Source organism: Canis lupus, chromosome 1, assembly GCF_003254725.2.
Source record: "Canis lupus dingo isolate Sandy chromosome 1, ASM325472v2, whole genome shotgun sequence".
Classification (NCBI taxonomy): domain Eukaryota; kingdom Metazoa; phylum Chordata; class Mammalia; order Carnivora; family Canidae; genus Canis; species Canis lupus.
Window position 1 is genome coordinate 4739759 of NC_064243.1, and position 18070 is coordinate 4757828.

At 52.6% G+C, this 18070-nt stretch overlaps 1 protein-coding gene across 3 annotated transcripts; it reads right to left on the minus strand.

The window, feature by feature from the left end:
• Positions 1-839: 839 nt before the first annotated feature.
• CNDP2 (carnosine dipeptidase 2) lies at positions 840-17819 on the minus strand. Of its 3 annotated transcripts, none has more exons than XM_049111757.1 (12): positions 17746-17819; positions 15466-15551; positions 14258-14401; positions 10225-10387; positions 9507-9595; positions 7759-7959; positions 6657-6741; positions 5519-5679; positions 3526-3690; positions 2547-2688; positions 2268-2415; positions 840-1333 (listed from the first exon to the last, which is right to left on the minus strand). In XM_049111757.1, the coding sequence occupies exons 2-12, from the start codon at positions 15523-15525 to the stop codon at positions 1270-1272; spliced, it is 1422 nt and encodes a 473-aa protein (XP_048967714.1). In that variant the 5' UTR covers positions 15526-15551; positions 17746-17819; the 3' UTR covers positions 840-1269. The 3 variants fall into 3 exon arrangements, with proteins under 3 accessions (XP_048967714.1, XP_025277783.3, XP_048967715.1); XM_025421998.3 differs by lacking the exon at positions 17746-17819 and adding an exon at positions 17401-17419; XM_049111758.1 differs by lacking the exon at positions 17746-17819 and adding an exon at positions 16948-17076.
• Between the last annotated feature and the right edge of the window lie 251 nt (positions 17820-18070).

Sequence of the window (18070 nt, forward strand, 5' to 3'; positions counted from 1 at the left end):
CTATGCAGAGGAAAGTGGACTTCCAGGGGCAGAAGAGCTGCCACAGCAGCTGGGCCCGCCTGCAAGGACATGACAGGGAGACGTGTCAGTGGTCATCGTGGCTACAGTGGCCTGGTCTATGTCCTCACTCATACCTGTGGTCGAGGATTTGGACATGTCTGTCGCCTTTTCCTGACACCGTTACCAAGAGGAACAAGGGCAGAATGAACTTGACTTTCCCTGGGTCATGTGGAGACACTCCAGTTCCTTCAGGTGGGAGAGGCTCAGCTCATTCTCCCTAGGGTCGGGGAGTTCTATTTTTTTCTACATGAGATGAGGTGGCTGTATTTCTGTTGGTGGCCAGCTTCCTGCAATGGAGTTAACACAGGACAAGCTTTGGATTCCAGCAGTTTGGAGCCTCCCCCAGGCACAGAACTTTTGGAAAGCTGACCGATGAACACCATCCCATCCTGCACAGAACTCTATCCCCCAACTAGAAACCAGAGGTAGAGCGCAGAGACCCCGAGAGGCGGCTCAAAGGAATGAGCCACATGAGTGTCCATGGTGGGCAAGTGGTGTCAGGAGAGGGATGGGAAAGAAGGGGAAGAGGCTGTGGGGGACACGGGCTCCCCAGGGCACTGCAGAGAACCTGGGGCATGAGGGGGTAGAGAGAGGCCCCAGGGCCCCAAGGGTGACTTCCAACGTCCCCCTTCTGTCCTATTCGGTGTGATGTGGGGGGACCCAGTGAACACCACCAGCACCCTGCCATCCCTCGTGTGGACTGCTCAGAGGAGGCAAGGGTGAGCCCCTCCCTGCGCCCCCGCCAGTGAGTCGGATGGGCAGGAACGCTCCCAAGAGGCTTCATTTGTACCTTTTTATTTGGTAGCACATACTGAGAACAAGTAATCCTTACGGTTAGGTTTAGGTTTTGAGGAATCATCATAAAGAGAAGATAGGAAACAGCAGTACTGGTTTCAGGCTGGAGACAAGGACAGAACCCACATGAGGGCGAGGGACGAGAAGGGGTGGCCCCTCAGGGCATCACGTGCCCCTGACTAAATCTCCTAAGTGTGCCCAAGCCAGAGTCAGGAGGCAGAGAGGGGGCAGGAAGGAAGACCCCCCATGCAGCCCAGCTGGACGGCAACCAGAACCTCTGACGAATGTGCGCTGTTAGATCCTGGCTACTTTCCGGAGACCATCGCGCTGACAGCCTCCTGAACATTCGGGGTGGAGCGAGGGCAGAAGCAATTCCTCCCACGGCGCTCCACGAGTGAGGGGACCCGCTCCCTCCTACAGCTGGGACACTTCATACAGGTACGCAGCCAGCATCTTGGTTCCTTCTATGTAGTTAAGCCTAATGGAGAAGAACACGCCAGCATGTCAGCTGCTGTCCAGAGGTGCAGGCATGCAGACGGCATTCTTTCTGGGAATTCTACCCTCTCGTTTTGGGGCCTTGAGAACTGGCCCCCAGGTTCCCAAGTGCAGGATCAGTCCAACAGCCCCACTGGGGACCAGTCCTGGTCTTGGTCTAACAGAACACACGGGGCCCCTCCCAGGTCTTCCTAAGGAAATCGTCACTTTAATCACAGCCCCTCCCTTTGGGCAAGAGGCTTCACCCCATGCCCTGACACCTGGGTCTCCGACCCCTGCCTGCTGCCCTCCAAGCAGGGCCTGGGCCTCTGTCTGAGCCCCAACTAGCCCACCCCTGTGGCCCCCAGAGGCTCCTGTTTTCCGTCCTCCTCAGCCCCTCCTATACTGCGCACAGCTGCCCTCTGCCCACTGGACCCCTCCTTGCGGCTGCTAGCTTAGAGCCAACCTTCCATCCCTGCTGGCCAAAGAGCCCCCATCATGTCTGCATAGGCCAGGAACATCTAGAAGGGGCTCATGGAGCCAGCAAGCATACTTATTTTCCAAACAGGCATAACTGGAGGTTCTTTAGGAATCCTGGATGATGTCCTGAGACAAACACAGAGCACTGGCCAAAGCTGGTTGTGAGGACCCGCCACCTCCCCACGGCCCCATCTCTGCCTTCCACCAGAAGCGCTCGCTGAGCGCTCGCTGCCCAACGACCACGGTAGCAGAGTACTGCCCTCGGGTAACCACAGACCACCCCCCGCTGTTCTCCTCTCCCAGCAGCCTTACAGGGAGTGGGGGGGAGGGGAGGGAGCAGCCAGGGAGGGGACAGGAGGGGCTGGAGGGCACCCTGGGGCTCTCCTGGGGTTCCTCACAGGCAGCCATGAGGAAAGCCACCCAGGGGCAGGACTGGAGAGAGGGACCAGAGCCCCCACCTGTTGAGCTTCTCGTTCTGGGAGTGGGCGCCGTCATCAGCTGAGCCCACAGGCAGCAGCATGACGTTCTTCCCCGTGGCCTCCTGAAAGGTCAAAGTCACAGGAATACTGCCACCTTCCCGGGTCAAGTCGGGCTCGACGCCAAACACTGGGGGCGAACAGGACAACAGAAACGGTGAGCTGTGAGGCTGCGGGGCTGGGGGTCACGGCACACCTACCGCCCAGCAAGGCCAGTCCGGAGCCCGAGTGCAGCCCATGTGGCCCCGGGAGAAGTCTCACCTGTCTTCAAGGCTCTTCTCCCAGCCATGTAATGAGGGTGGTTGAAGTCAGACACCCAGGGCTTCCCACCGTGGCCCATGAACACTTTAAACTTGTTGGGGCTGTGCAGCTCAGCAAATTTCTTCGTCAGGTAGCCCGTGACCTGGGTCACAAACAAGACACAGTGGATTCCAAGCCTGCATCTGATCCAGCGCTAGAGGTCTGCCCTGTGGTGCTCTGCAGTCTGCGGGGGCCCTGCAGTCAATCTGCATGGAGTCTACACGGAGTCTGCAATGGGCCTCACTTTCTGCTGCTGACACTGAGCTTAACTGTGGTAACAAAAAAAGGGATTTTACCCAGATAAAAAATCCAGCTATTTAAAGGTAAATGGTAATGCTTTCATTTCCAGCAATTCACCCTTTACACAGATGTTCCCATGTGATAAAATTTAAATGTCTTTAAAAAATTTCCCTTGATTTGTTTTACAATAACCACATCTAGACCAGCAGTGGAGCCCCGTGCCACTGAGGCACAGCTGGTGACAACATCTCAGTCCCCGCTTTCTCTCATTAAGGAAGTCCTTGATTCCTTCTCTTGGGGAACTCTCAGATGAGGGCGGGTGGCTGCCCCCATGTTTGCCCCCTCCAGAATTTTCCCCATCTGGAGTCTTGCCCTTCCGCTCCTCACATTGGCCCAGACGCGGCTCCTGTGGGTTCTCACTTTAACACACTCAGCCCAAAGTTAGCATTTGCCCTGAAGCCTTAGGATGAGGTCACAGGTCAGATTTATAGCATGCCTCAGCAGTGACAAAGGTCATATGTGAGGATTTTTATGTAGCCTTTATCTTCGAACCGTTTCTGAATTGCTTATTCTAGTAATTACTGAGTTGGCAAGAGTCAAGAAGTGGGAAGTGTGGGTCCGGGGTTTGGTGCCCTGCTAAATGCCTCTGTGCTCGAGTCTCTGCTGTGGCCCCTCCCCGCATCCCAGCTCCGTCACATGCCTGCTCGCTGACAACTTCGGGAGTCATGTTTGGCACGAGCCGGATGGAGAACTTGCCGACCACTTTCCTAGGAATCACGGTCTTGGCCCCAGATCCAGAAAAGGCGCCTTCGATCCCATGGAGAGAGAGGGACGGGTACCGCCACCTGTGCATCAGGATGTCTTTCTGCAGAAAACACAGGGGGGTAGGGGATAGCACTGTCTGCGGATGAAGGAGCTGGCAGTGTCATCTGAGAGGTCCCTCTTGGTCATCAGCCGGCCTGGGGTCCACACAATCCCAGGCAGGAAGTACAGCCCCCGGAAGGCTGAGAGATGAGCCTGCCCTCAATGTGCTCTAGTACCTGCTATGGGGGTACACCACAAGGGGGGGCACTGCCACACTCCGAACAGCCTCAAGTGTGGCATCTCCCCACCTCACTGCAGCTCAGGGCTGCCGCTGGCTCTGAGAACCGTGGGGTTCTCACCAGCCCCGCAGAATTCAGGGCTAAGTTGTGGTCCCACAGACCTCAGAGCTCCTGCGGGACCAGAGATGCCAGGAGCCAGGAGGAAGAGGGCAGGAGAAGGCAGGCCATTTGTGAGCCCCCTGGCTCCCCCAGGGCATTTCCGACTGGGAGGAAAGCCAGGACCGCCCACCCTGTCCTGGGCCAGGTGACGAGAGACTGAGCATCGTCACCCTCTGCCAAGTGGGCTGGCACAAGGCAGGCCCTCATCTCCCCAGTGTAGGACTGAGACCACCACCTCCCACACCTCACGTATCCCAGCAGCAGCGCCAGAAGAGTCAAGAGGACACGAGGCCCCTAAATGACAGGCTGGCAAGAGAAACCTGACAGGGCCCCGGGGCTCCTGTGATTTGGCCACCTAACGTGTGGACTTCCTGCTTGTGAAACAGGCTCAGGGACACCTGGAAGGAAGACATGGCCCTAATGCAGACACCTCCCACATACAGACACTAACTCGAGGCCACAGTGGGAGCGAACTGAAGTCTGTTCAGAAACCAGCTCTCCCAGATGCAGCCGCCCCCCCCCCCCTCCAACACTCTACTCTCTGGCCTCAGGATCCCACTGCCAGCCGCCCTGTGAAGGCCCCCACCCGTGCCTCCAACTGCGGGATTCCTGCTCTGCTCAGGCCCACCAATTCTCCCCCGTGCGTCCCTGCCAGCTCTGGGTGCCCCCTGCAACAGCACAACCAGTCCCCCAGCCCCAAGCCCTCAGCACCCCTCCAACAGTCTGCCCGCAAGGTGGGTCTGATCAGCTCATCCCTCTGCACGAACCCATCACGTCCACCATCTTCCAGGGGAGCACATGGGTTCCTTGGGGTGTCACAGGCCTGCAGCTAGGCTTCTGTAGTCTGAATCCCCGAGCCCCTCCAGCTGGCCCTCCCCACGAGCAGCTGGACTCGCCTGTGCCTGTCCTGTCCCCCTTAGGCCACACCCTTCCCATCCCCTCAGGCCACATCCCTCCCAGGCACCTGGCCTCCTTTTACACTTCTCTGTGCGTTCCTCTCCTTGAGAATCGGAGCTCCCGGGCTGGGCCTGGCCATATTCCTCCTGCACCCTAGGGCCTGTTGCTACAATTTGACTACCATTGCCTATCGGACTCAGGAGCCAGGATCTAGGCTAATGCATTTTATGCAAATGGTTCCCACCTTGGGGACTGGCTGTGGGGTTAGCCTTAATCACCTCTGATCCCAGTGGTACACAATGATTCCAGAAACGCAAATAAGGCAAAAGCTACCTGCTACTATGTGTTCTCTGTGCACATTCTCCAGCTCCCAGGCTGTCAAAAGTCAACATACGACATTTTTAAAAAGCTCCTAATTCTAATTTCAAGCCCAGTAAGGTGCTGCTTTTCTATGTCTGTACCATCTGAGGGCTCCCGACACACAGATATGCCTGGGTCTCTGCCAGCACCTCTGGCTCCTTCCCACAGGAGGGGGCGGTCCCCCGCACAGGGCACGGTGGGCACATAGGGGACACGTGGACACAAACAAGGCACCTTGCAGCCGTGCAGCAGAGTCTCTGCCCCCACGTCCCTGGTGTACTCCTCCATGTCAAAGTCAATCTTGTCGTAGAGTTCCAGCTCCTCCTCTGTCACGGGGGCAACTGCCTCGCTGATGCCGGGAATGAGGATCTTTCCTTTTTTGTCCACCAGAGAGCCTGGGAGGGCACAGAAGAGGAGTGCTCAGCAGCGGGTGGTACAAACAGAGCTGTGCTCACAGCCAGAGACCATGGCCCCCCACCCACTCAGCCCCTGGGGCCCAGGGTGCAGGAGGACTGAGAGCTTTGCAGTGATGTTCCCTGGGCACACATGAGCCCTCGAGCATGGCCTGCCAACAATCAGTTACATATGTAAACAACTCAGTGAGGTGAGCAGTATCATCTTCCCACTTTAACACACAAGATCCTGATCTGGAAGGGTAGGTGAACTGTCCACAGTCACAGACCAGAACGCAGACTGCGCAGACTGCCTCCAGCAGGCTTCCTATAAAAGCTGCTACACTGATCAGTATTTTTTAATACACGTTCCACAAAAAACCAGCTGCTCCCTAGCTAAGGAGGCAAGGACGAGTAGAACAGAGTAGACTCTGGGCCCAGAGATGACAGGCTGCACATATGGAAGCCTGTTATCCAAGAGGGAAGGGAACAGAACTTAGGCAAATGTGGATGAGGCAAAGCTATGTGCAGGCTTAAACTAGCAGGATGCCAGAAGGACTGGGCTGGGCCTCACTGCCACAGAGCTGAGCCTGAAGGAGCCCTTGCTGGGGTGCTGTGGTGGAAAATAGAGCCGGTGCCCTCCAAGGGACGGAAAATACAACTGTGTTCAGGGGAGGGTGGTCACGTGATCCTAGAGGCCGGCTCAGATGGGGCCTGATGGCACTAGGGGCTGCCCCAGGTGGGTCCTGGAGGCAAGGCAGGGTTTGAGGACACATGGAGGAATCCAGGGAGACAGGCAGAAATGAAGCATGTCCATCTTTCAATGGGAACAGAGAGCAGAAGGAAGTAGTTAGAAAGTGAAGGAGATTCAGGTGCTCCACAAAGAACGGTGACAAGAGCCAAATGCTGATGACCGCCTGAAACAAGGTCACTCCAACTTCTCTCCCAAGTCACTGAACAGTGACTGAAACCGTGCTTACCCATTAGCATGATGAGATCCGTCATGGCCTCATGCACCGAGCCCCCATACACGCCAGAATGGAGGTCCTTGTCACTGCACTCCACCTGGACGGAAAGAGACCACTCTAGCTGCTATCCAGTGGGAACTTAGCCTGATCGTGTGACAGTAAATTGAACCAAGAACATTCACGAAACCTAACAATTTTCAAAATCAAGATTTGTTCCCTCAAGGAGGAAAGCAAGGCAGTTCCTAAATTATAAAACTTTGGTAGCAATGACAAATATACTCTTGGAAACGCTGACTATGGGTGGGAACACTCAGCCGTTTCTGGAGGCTTCGTGGAGACCCTGCGCTTTTCTGCTGAGAGGGAACACCCACCATGAAAAGTAGCCTGCAAGGACCTTTAGCCTGAGGACCTGGGGCCAGGCCCCTCAACACCCCACAGCCTGTGACAGGTCAGGTTTGGACCCTCGCCAGGCCTGACTCTCCACACCTGTAAAATGGCAAATTGGAAGCATCTGACTCACAGCCACTGGGTTCTCGGGTCGGACCTGAGAAAAGTCATCCTGAGAGACTAAGCGCTCAGGGCAGCAGTTAGGATTCTGGCACTTTCAGCCTGCACAACACTCCCTCACAGGCATCAGTCACCCTGTGTGTTAGGACCCCCCTTGTCTGTGCAGGAGACCCGGGCTCAGCTGTCCGTGGCCCTCCCACTCCATGCCTGTGCCAGGCTTCCGTGTGGACCACAACCACCCAGGTCCCTCGTGATCTCTGGTCCAGGCAGAGCCTGAGGGCTGAAATGTGAACATCTTACTTTATCAAAGTAAGTCTTTCTATAGTGCTTTGCAGAAGTCAACCTTCTGAAATGGGCGAGTGGCAGTTCATCCTTCCTCAATTGCTCCCAGCCAATTCTCCAAATACCCCCTGTGCCTTGAGGTGGTGAGAAACTAAGTGTGGCTGGAGGACCCCGAAGTGGTGTCACAGAAGACCTGGCACATAGAGAAGGCTCTGGGCCTCTCCCTGCAAGGCTGCCTTCCAGGACTGACCAGCTGCGCGCTACAAAGGGCAAAGGAGATTACAGGCTCAGAGAAACAGGAAGAAACACGGAAAATGCAGGATACCTCAATGAAGAAGTAGCAAATGCCCCTGAGACCATATGTGATACAGGGCTTCTTCTTCCCCAGCCAGTAATTGTCAGAAATGCAGATGTAGTCCACATCTTTAAAGAATGTGTCTTTACGGGAAAAAATCAGTTCGTCCAAGCCTTCGGAGCCTGACTCCTCCATGCCTTCCAGGCAGAACCGGACATTGACTGGAATTTCCTATGGAAGGGAAATGAGGCATTCAGTTCTCAGGTCCTTTTATTTCTTGAACACTAGGGACATGAAGTCACCAAGTGCTCTGCAATCACAAATGTCAAAGCCTCAACTTCCTCCAGACCCACCACTCGGACGGGCTGTGTGCCTGGCAGGGATCCTCGGTCCTCGGGTGCCGGGCTGTCAGGGGCCGAGCCCGGATCCGGCTGCAGCTACAACCTCACCGAGGACTCCTGCCCAGGAGGAGTCCACAGGGTGACCGCACGTCCTATCCACACGCCAACCAGGGGTCTCCAAGGTAGCCTGAGCTGCTCTCTCTATGGCACGTGCCATGACACAGACAAAACCAGCCTCTGCCTGCATCAGGGAGCAGTCACGTACCCCGCACGCAAGAGCGAGTAGGGGCCCGCTCCTATTTCAGGAGCTCTGCACCACGGCCTCTCCACGCGCCAAGGGCCTTCTGAGGAGCGGACAGTAACCGCGAGATGCCGCCCACTGTTCTGTAGGCCCCGTCTCCCCAGCGCCGTGCAGGGAGGAAGGCGGCCTTCCTTCCAGACGTGAGAAAATGAAGCCGCACCCAAGCAAGGTGACTCGCCAAAGGTCGTACAGGCCACAGAGCAGCAGAGGCCCCACAGGGACGCAAATCCGGGGAGGCCTAGCTCAGAACTGCCCCTGGACAGCTCCCCGCACTCCCCACTGCCTCTCCCCTTCTGTCTCTCAGATGAAACCTTTCCTGGGACCCTGGCAGCTCTGCCCTGCACACAGCCATTCCCCCTCGGTCACCTCCAGATCCCGAGGGGCCCTGGAGAAGAGGTAATCTTCCCAGTCCCCAAGTCCAGTCTGTCGGAGGGTCTGGGCCTCAGCTCCCTCTTGTGCAAAATGACACTTGGACCAGTGAGTCCCAGTCCCTTTTCAGATCTACCACTCTACCCTCTGACAAAAATGCTTGTCTTGATATTTTTATTTTATCACGTACGAGATAAATCACGATGCAAAATCTGTACACAATGATCAGGATTAGGTTAAAAACAGTTGAAAAGATCATGAAGTAACAAAATACAAAGTCTCTAACTGCTGGAATTCTAGGCACCTTTTTCCTCTCTACTTTTCTATTTTACAAACTTTAGACATGAGCAGTATTTCACAGTTAAGGAAATATATTCTAAAAAATAAGGACTTTTTAGAAGGATAAAACCACTCCCTGAGAAAGCTAGGAGTCGCCCACTACCACAGAGTCCAGGACGTGGCCTCAAGGTCTCCTGTCCCAGATGTAGAATCAGTGGCTGAAAACTCGAATTTCAGGCACTGGTTGGATTTCTGCTGAGTCATCAGTACTATGACCTCTGAGTGACTGTAAAACAATTACAATTCCTAAAGCTGGAAAACAAACCTATAACCTTATATCTGATCGCACTGTGCTGATACACAGGTTTTGGGAGACCTTGCTTTCTCATATCCCAGTGATCTGTAATCTCTACAGGCCGTTCCAGGAGAAAACAGCCCTGCTTTGTATCGTTCTGATGGAGCCAGGTAGTTAGACGGGGTTGAAGTACCTGATTTGTCTTCTGGAAGGCTTCCAGGGCATTCAGCCAGCCGGCCACTGGACCCTTATCATCGGTCGCACCTCTCCCATACAGTTTGCCTAGAATAGCAATCAGCAAATTCCAGTTACAATCACAATGAAATAGAAAAGAAAGTGTATTTCTGGAGCACACCTGGTAGCGTAGCACAACCACATGCAGCATCCTAAGACTCCCTCTTCAAATCAGAAGCCCCAATTTAATTCTGTCAGGAGCCCCGAGTCTCCCTCCTACACTATTGTTAGGATCTACCAGAAAATTCACCATAACCTAAGAGCAAGCCACATGGATGCTCCCAAGTTCCCCTCCCCTTCTAGCAGACACATTCCTGCTGACTCGGGCATGGACGGCAGAGCCAGATCCAGGAGGGCACTGCTAGCTGGCTAGTTACTTCATATCTACTTCTGCAACCAGTGGGTCACAGTTAGGGGCAGACAACCTGGTCATACATAGGGCCCACCATGCACCATCATCAAGAGAGAACTACAAATCTCACTCAACCCCAATTCTGACACAGTGATATTTCAGTGACTGGTGCACATGTGTGCAACTTCCAGAACTGAACTGCCACGTGATGTAAAAATAACTTGTTCTGGAAGGATAACCTCTGAGAGACACAGTGTAGCCCCCAGGTAAGAGAGCAGGAAGGCTCCTCCAGATGTTTCCTGTCCCAGAGAAGAGGATCCCTTACCGTCACGCTCCACCAAGGTGAAGGGCTCACTGTCCCAGCCATCATCCAGGGCCGCTGGTTGCACATCTAGGTGTCCGTAAATACACACGGTTTTCTTCTGCGGGTCAGAGCCCAGCTTGCCAAGTAAAATGGGAGGAAGTGGGATCTCAGAACCATCGGGGAGCTAAGAATCAAGAAGGAGCCAATTGAAGACAGCCTTTGTTTAAAAAATTTGGTGCTTCTAGTAGATGTTACCTGGAGAATTTCTATTTTGTGTTCACTGTTCTATTGTTCTCATCAAGCAGCTGGTACTGTAGAGGTCAAGAACACAGTGTTCCACCGGGTCAGTGATGAACAGGAAATTCCTTTCCCAAAATCCTGAGCACTGAGACCGTGTCATGTTCACCAACTACAGGCAGTCTGGTGAATTTTTATTTTTTTATTTTTTTTTTTGACAGGCGCTGACGCAGGCCCACTTTATTGGCAGAGTCAGCCGCCCTGGGCGGGCCTCATGCTCGCGCTGGTGGATGTCTGGTGAATTTTTAAAGGCTGATTTTCTTTTTTTTAAATTTTACGTTAACAAAATGTTATGAAGGCTAAGTTTGTACGAGATGCTAAATACGACTTTCATTATCTTCTAAAATAATGGATGAAAACTACCACCGTCTTAAAGCAGGAGATACACGTTTAAAATTCTGCTTGTGGATCACAAGTGTGCACAGAAAAGGACGCAGACCAAGACAGAAGGGAACAGTAAGAGCCGGTGCTCCTGCTGGGCTCCCTTCCCATGCCCGACCCAGTCTCCCACACCCCCAAGAATGGGGGACCCCAAGAACGGGGTGGGGGCGGCTATGAGCCAGCAATGAGCGGATCATACTCTAGCTGACAGGCCAGGCTGCCGGGACTCTAGCAGGATCTGTCCTGCCAATGAAATGCACTAAGAAATGCTCACTGCATTAAGTCTTGGGGACCCCAGGGGACCCATGCTCAGCCCTGGGATCCAAGGTCACCTGTCCACGTGAACCGCCCGCAGGGCTGGGTTCTCCCGCAGGTTCCGGAAGGACAGCCCCAGCCACAGGGGGTAAAGAATCATTCCTTCGACTCACTGTCTTGGTCACACATGACAACACGTGACACTATAGTTGCAGCTGGCCCTGCACTGGCCTCAGGAAAATAATGATTTTTAAATGACAGGTTTTCTCTAAGTAAATTTCTACTCTATATAATTGAAATACTCCAATACTTCACCCTTTTTTTATCAAAAGATGCCGTTTGGGCCCCCAGGTAAATTTGTACTGAAATTCATGTTGCAAATCTCTGCCTGGGTACCCCTAACTTCTCAGGACATGAAAGAATGATGTCTGGCTGAGCAACACCATCAGGTGTTTGAGGGGCACCATGCCTTCCTCTACCAGAGTACCTGTATGGGCACAAGTCATTGGCAAGGGCTCCACATGTCTCCCTGCTTCTGTTCCATCCCCACGGACGCCTTGCTAGTCCAGTTCCCAGCCCTACACTCACTGTACCGGCACCCAATGGGCCCTATTCCGTCCCAAGTGCTTTGTTCACTTCCTGTCCCTCACCACTTTGTGAGGGAGGACACATGACTCTCCCACTTTCTGAGCACTTGTCTGGAGGCCAGGCCCCTGGTGACCGGGTCCCCCCCTATCTCCTGGCCCTGCAGCCTTTCTGTCCTACTGCCTGGGCAGTGGCTGTGGAAGTGGAGGGGCTGGACCTGACGTTACCGCACCAGCCCTGGCAGTGGGCCTGATACCAAAGAGCCCCATGTCAGCTTCTCCCACGGCCCATGCCTGCCTTCCAGCCTGGCCCACCAGCGACTCATGCTCTGAGGTCCGTCACCAGGACCTGGAACTCCAAATGTCATCTTTCCCCCGTAAGCCTGAGGATGCTCCAGCTTCTGCGTGTACACATGATGACATCCAATTCCACCTCCACAACTGCCCCAAGTCATCATGGCTTCCTAAAACATGGGATACTGCTACCACAGGAAGAGAAGCTCCAACGTGCTATTACCCCATGGTATAAGGATCTTTGTAGAACTTTTCTAACAGTGATGAAATCTGTCAATTCCTTGATAAAAATAGGTTTTATGGGGCAGCCCCGGTGGCCCAGCGGTTTGGCTCCACCTTTGGGCCAGGGTGTCATCCTGGAGACCCGGAATTGAGTCCCACATCAGGCTCCCTGCATGGAGTCTGCTTCTCTCCCTCTCCCTCTGCCTCTCTGTCATGAATAAATAAATAATTTTTTAAAAAATAGGTCTTATGTAATTCAAGAGTATAGCAGTCATTGGTCTGTCTTTTGTCCTTCCTGAAGAAATGCACTCCAACGTCAGTGTTAAATAGAATAAATCTATTGTAATGAAACAAGTCTTATTGTCACCTAGATTTTTTTTTTCATATACTAGGAAAAAATGGAGGAGAAGCAAATCAATTATGCTTCTCCAATAAAACAATAAAAAGACCCTTGATTTATTCTCTCACAGGTGGGGAAAAGTGCTGGGAAGCTATAGTACATCTTAAGTCAATTATTACACTTGTGGCCAAAGGAAATCTCATACGTACAATAATGGACCGGCAATCAGGTGGTCCACGTTTGAATCCCCTTCATCATCAACTGATTGTGGGTGCTCAGTGGAGACACAGCCCATCTGGGCCTCTGGGTTCTTCTATTTTTGAAAACACCAAATGTGGCTAAATGTCCACACATAAAACCCCAAGTCTAGGGGCAGCCCTGGTGGCACAGCGGTTTAGCGCCACCTGCAGCCCGGGGTGTGATCCTGGAGACCCGGGATTGAGTCCCATATCAGGCTTCCTGCATGGAGCCTGCTTCTCCCTCTGCCTGTGTCTCTGCTTCTCTCTCGCTCTCTCTGAATGAATAAATAAATAAATCTTTAAAAAACAAAACAAAACAAAAAAACAAACAAAAAAAACCCCCCAAGACTATGATACCAACGGACACTTAAATCACCAGGCAAGAGAACTCTGTCACACTTTGCAATATAAAAAAATACTACAAACTTAGAAAATATAGGACATGAAACATGTCATTAGCATGGGACTTGAAATCATCTGAAACTAAAAAAGTAGAATAATGTATTATTAGTGAGATGGTTCATTCATGTCAGGAAGAAAATGAACCATCACTTGTCAGAAGCCTGTGCTGGGCCAGTAAAATACAAAAACAGCTCTTTTTTCAGGAACCAAGTCATAAAAAAGTGCTGTTTCTCCCTGGGATGCAGGGGACACAGCGTGGTGAATGGGGGTCTTCATAACTTTCACATCTACACGTTCAGTGTGCATGCTCCTAGTTTGAATGCACACTGCTTTCTAGGGGGGAATCCCAGAGATTTTCTAAGAGTGGCCATGACATTAACATACTTCTTTTGCTGCTGCCTTTTTTTTTTTTTTTTTTTTTTTAAGTAGGCTCCACACCCAGTGTGGAGCCCAACTCAGAGCTTGAACTCTTGACCTTGAGATCAAGACCTGAGCCAAGATCAAGAGTCAGATCCTTAACCCACTGAACCACCCAGGCACCCCAAATTAACTTACTTCTGAGTAACCTCAAGAGCTCTCCTACCTGGAGAAAATTGCTGAGTATTACAAAAATTTTGCCCCCATCCAACTAAGGAAATGATATAGTTTAGTATGAAAATCAGGCCTTTTCTGTTTACTTTAAAGACAGGAAGATTATCTGAAGCAAACGATGAAGTTTAAGAACATGCTGGGTCCAAGGCACCTGGGTGGCAGTTGAGTGTCTGATTCTTGATTTCAGCTCAGGTCATGATCTCAGGGTCGTGAGACTGAGCCCCACATTGGGCTCTGTGTTCAGTGGGGAGTCTGCTTGAGACTTACTCTCCCTCTGCCCCTCCCCCAGCTCTCTCTCTCTCTCTCTCTCTCTCTCAAATAAGCAAGTCCTAAAAAAAAAAAAAAAAAAAAAAAAGAGAGAGAGAGAGAGAGAGAGAAAAGAACGTGCTGGGCCCTCAGGTAGGTCTGCTCATTGTGGTTCTGTAATTCCAAGAATGCCAGCGCCATACCTTCTGTTTTCCAATATCTACCAATTCCACAGAGCCACCCAACTGCTTGATGTCTGCGGCGGCAACTTCCAGCATCCTTCTGATTTCACCTCTCTTCTCAGGCCATGCAGATACACTCTGGATGGCAACCCATTCTGCGAGTTTCTGTTTGTGGATAGTAAGTAAAAATGAATTCTAAAAAGGTGCTCCTTAAGGAAGAAAGATATTCATAAATTTGCCAGGTTTTAGGCACCCAAAGTTGACTTGCTACCTGCAACCAGTCCATTTTTAATATGATGGCTAGATATCAAAGAGAAGAGCTATCACATTTGCTTTTTAAGATTTTAAAAAACTATCTTTATTGACCCTGTATGCAAAACTACAGCATAACAGAAAAATGTCAGAATGTGTATTTTTAACCATTAAGCACAAGATGAATGTGAAATGTACAAAGTTCCATAAATAAATTTACAACTAAATCTACCAAAATCACAACTGAAACAAAGTACCCAACATTTTCAAAGTCCAAGTTAGTTTATTATTCACGTTCACAATGGCCAAGTTCTTTAAAATATAATTTTTAGAATGAGAACTAAAGATTTCATCTGAAATGTGTCTTCCAAAAATAACTGCAAAGCACAATTCTTTAATGTCAAGAAAAAGATTTTATTTACATTACCAAATCATTCAAAACAGATGAAATGCCAAAAAAAAGTTAAGAGTTCTTTAATCTATATCTACCACAAGAAATTGCAGATGGAGATTAAACTAAAATCTCTGATAAGCTTTGCTATTTCTAGAAACAAATATATGTTGAGATTTTCTGTCAAAAGCCCAAAATATAACTTGCATACTGGAATGAGGCAAAAGAGGAGACCTCCAGATGATACACACACACTTTTTGGTTACCATTTCTTCTGTATGGTGAGAGATCAGTAAGATCTACCGTTTTAGCAAATTTTAAGCATATAACACAGTATTACTGAACGTTTGTACCCTTGGACTGACATCTTCCCATTTCCCAGCACCCAGAGTTTTACTTTCTGTTTCTGTATCATTGACTTTTTAAGATTCCACATATATGTGAGATCACACTGTATCTGTCTCACTATCTAGACGATAGTCTTCATATTTAAATGGCACAGCTCCTATTAGTTTCTTGAAAGTTTCTCTGAGCCCCACTGCATTAAACCGGATTTTAATGTTTACTACAATAAACATTCCCTTACCTTAATGTAGCGATCCTGATTTTCATCGACATACTTAAACAGGGTAGTGAGGGCCGACATCTTTCAACCAGACCACCTTGAAGGTTCTTGGAAGGAAAAACAGCCTGTCAGTCCTGCCTGTGGATGGGCTCGACTGAGCGTGGTCAGGAAGGCATTTGTGGAGGTGGATGAAGCGCTGCTCCACCCTCCAGCGGTCATGAGGACTCCAGGAAGTGAGCAGAGATCACTATGCACACACAAGCTTGGGGAAGCAGTTAGAGGCTCAGGGTGATCTGTTCTTTTTTCACAAGGAAAATGCACACAAAATTGTGTGTAAAAATGGCAAGTAACTGCAGGAAGGGCCTGAGTTGAAGACAATCTGATGAAAATCAGAAGTAAGTAGTTCCTGGTAACACTCATTTACCAGCACTTAACATTTTTTTTTTTTTTAAAGCACATAGAGAACTTCCCATTTACTATTACCACAGAGGAAATAATCATTCCAAGGATCTCAGCAAAAATGTCACATCCTGTTTGTTACGGTCACAAACCCATTAACACAGCAATCAAACAGAAGGGAGGCAGATAAATTGTGTTTACAAGTCGATGATCTGAGCCCAGAGATGGTCAGAGGCCTCATTAGGATAAAGGAACCTTCGTGGAGCCCACAGCCTCTCTCCAGGGTTCATTGGGAACATGGTTTCCCATGTGTGAGACCTAATACACTCTGCTCCACATTACAAATACGGGGGAAACGAAATCATCTGACCAGCCATCTTTAACATGGGAATGAAGAGCAAACAAAAATGATTCTGGTCTGGGGACTTTAAAATTGGTTGTCTCTCCTTTCTCGCACTGACATCTCAGTTTCCATCAAGTGGCAAGATGGCCCGACGCAGCAGTGGGCAGAGCTCGGCTGTACCACAGTGATACCGAGGGTTTCAGAAATGCAGCGATAGCCACAGGATCCTGTGACATCTACCTAGTTCTAAAAGCCTGTGTACCCACACGCTGTAGTCAGAGTATTTTTTCCTTGGTATGGGATTCCAAAGTGACTGCTAAACAGAGGAGTGACTCTATCTACGCTGACACCAGGCGGGGCAGCTGTTGAGCAGATTGAGGAAGTCACCTCAGCCCTGGAGTGTGATTTCAGTCAGGACAGATCAAGCTACTCGTTCCCAGGGCCTCCTTCCCCCTCTTCAAACACCCATGACGGGGCATAAAATATTTACAAACGTCCCAGCAGGGAGGCTCAGCCTGCTTAAGCTGAGGCTTTTATCTGAAAAACAAGACCGTCCACAAATGCTGGGGAGGCATTTCACGAGCACCAGTAAGTCCAGCGTTCGTCTGTCACCGCTCATGAAAACTGGGAAGCCGTCTACGACCACACACCGCTCTGGGCACCAGCGGTCGGTCATGGGCCGGTCATTGGGCCGGGCAAGCTCACGCTCAGGGCAGGGCGAGCCGGCGGCCTCCCGCTGGGTCATTCCAACAACGAACTACCTGGGGGCACTTCACCCAAGAATACACAGAGGCCGCCGGCTCGGCCCTCCAGGCCACGTCCGCAGGGCTGGCTCTTTCCTTCTCTGAATCAGAACCTAGGGAAGCAGGTCCTGCCAGGGCCGAGCGCGCCCTCCCACCCGGTTCTGGGCTGTTCTGCCCCAGCCCGCCCCTCTAGCGCCCCGGGGAAGGTAAGCGCGCCGCGCGAGGGCGGACCACAGCTGATGCTGCGCTTCCCAAGTAACTGCCGGGGGCTCCCGATTTCCTGCGGAGTGACATAACCGACCCAGGGGCTGGCGGCCCCGCAGGACCAGCGGGGTAAACACGCCTGTGACCCGGCGACCCGGGAACCTGCCCGGCGCCCGCGGCAGGGCCGGACAGTCCCGCCCCCCCCGCCCCCACACACGCCCGCGTACAAACCTCCCAGCCCCTCCTCCCTGCACGCCGGCCGCACACCTCGTGACCCCGGGTCCCACGAGCAGGACCGGCCGGACCCCGCCCGGGGCCAGGACGCACGCTGCCATCTCCCGGCCTCCGTGCCGGCGGGACCCCGCCAGGGGCTCGCCGCGCGACGGGAGGCTTTCGTTTCCCGCGGGCCGCGTCGGGAGCCAGCAGCTGCGGTCCAGGTCCGCCGCGCCCCGGACCCTCGCGGCGGCCTTCTCCCAACCGGGACATCCTCCCTTCCTGTCCCCGCCGGCCGCGGGGCCAGGCCGCCGCCCCGCTCCCACTAGCCCAGGCGCGACTCGGGCCTCCGCGAGGCCCACTAGGTCCCGCCCGCCTCGGCCCGCGAACCGCCCTCACCCCTCAGCCGCCGCCGCCGCGCCGGTGCCGCAGCACGTGCCCGGCCACGCCCCCCGCGCGGGCCCGCCTCCCGCCTGCCGCGCTCACCAATCCCCGGCCTCGCTCGGAGGGCAGGCGTGGCGCCCCTCGCTGCCCACCAATCGCCGGCCTCACCCGGAGAGCCGGCGTCGCCCCGCCCCGCTGCCCCGCTCACCAATCCCCCGCCTCGCTCGGAGGGCTGGCGTCGCCCCGTCTCGCCCCGCCCCGCCTAGCAACCGCCGGGCTTGTGGGTAGAGCCGCCGTCGCCCCGCCCCGCCCGCCGCTCAGGGGTCGTGCGGAGGGCGGG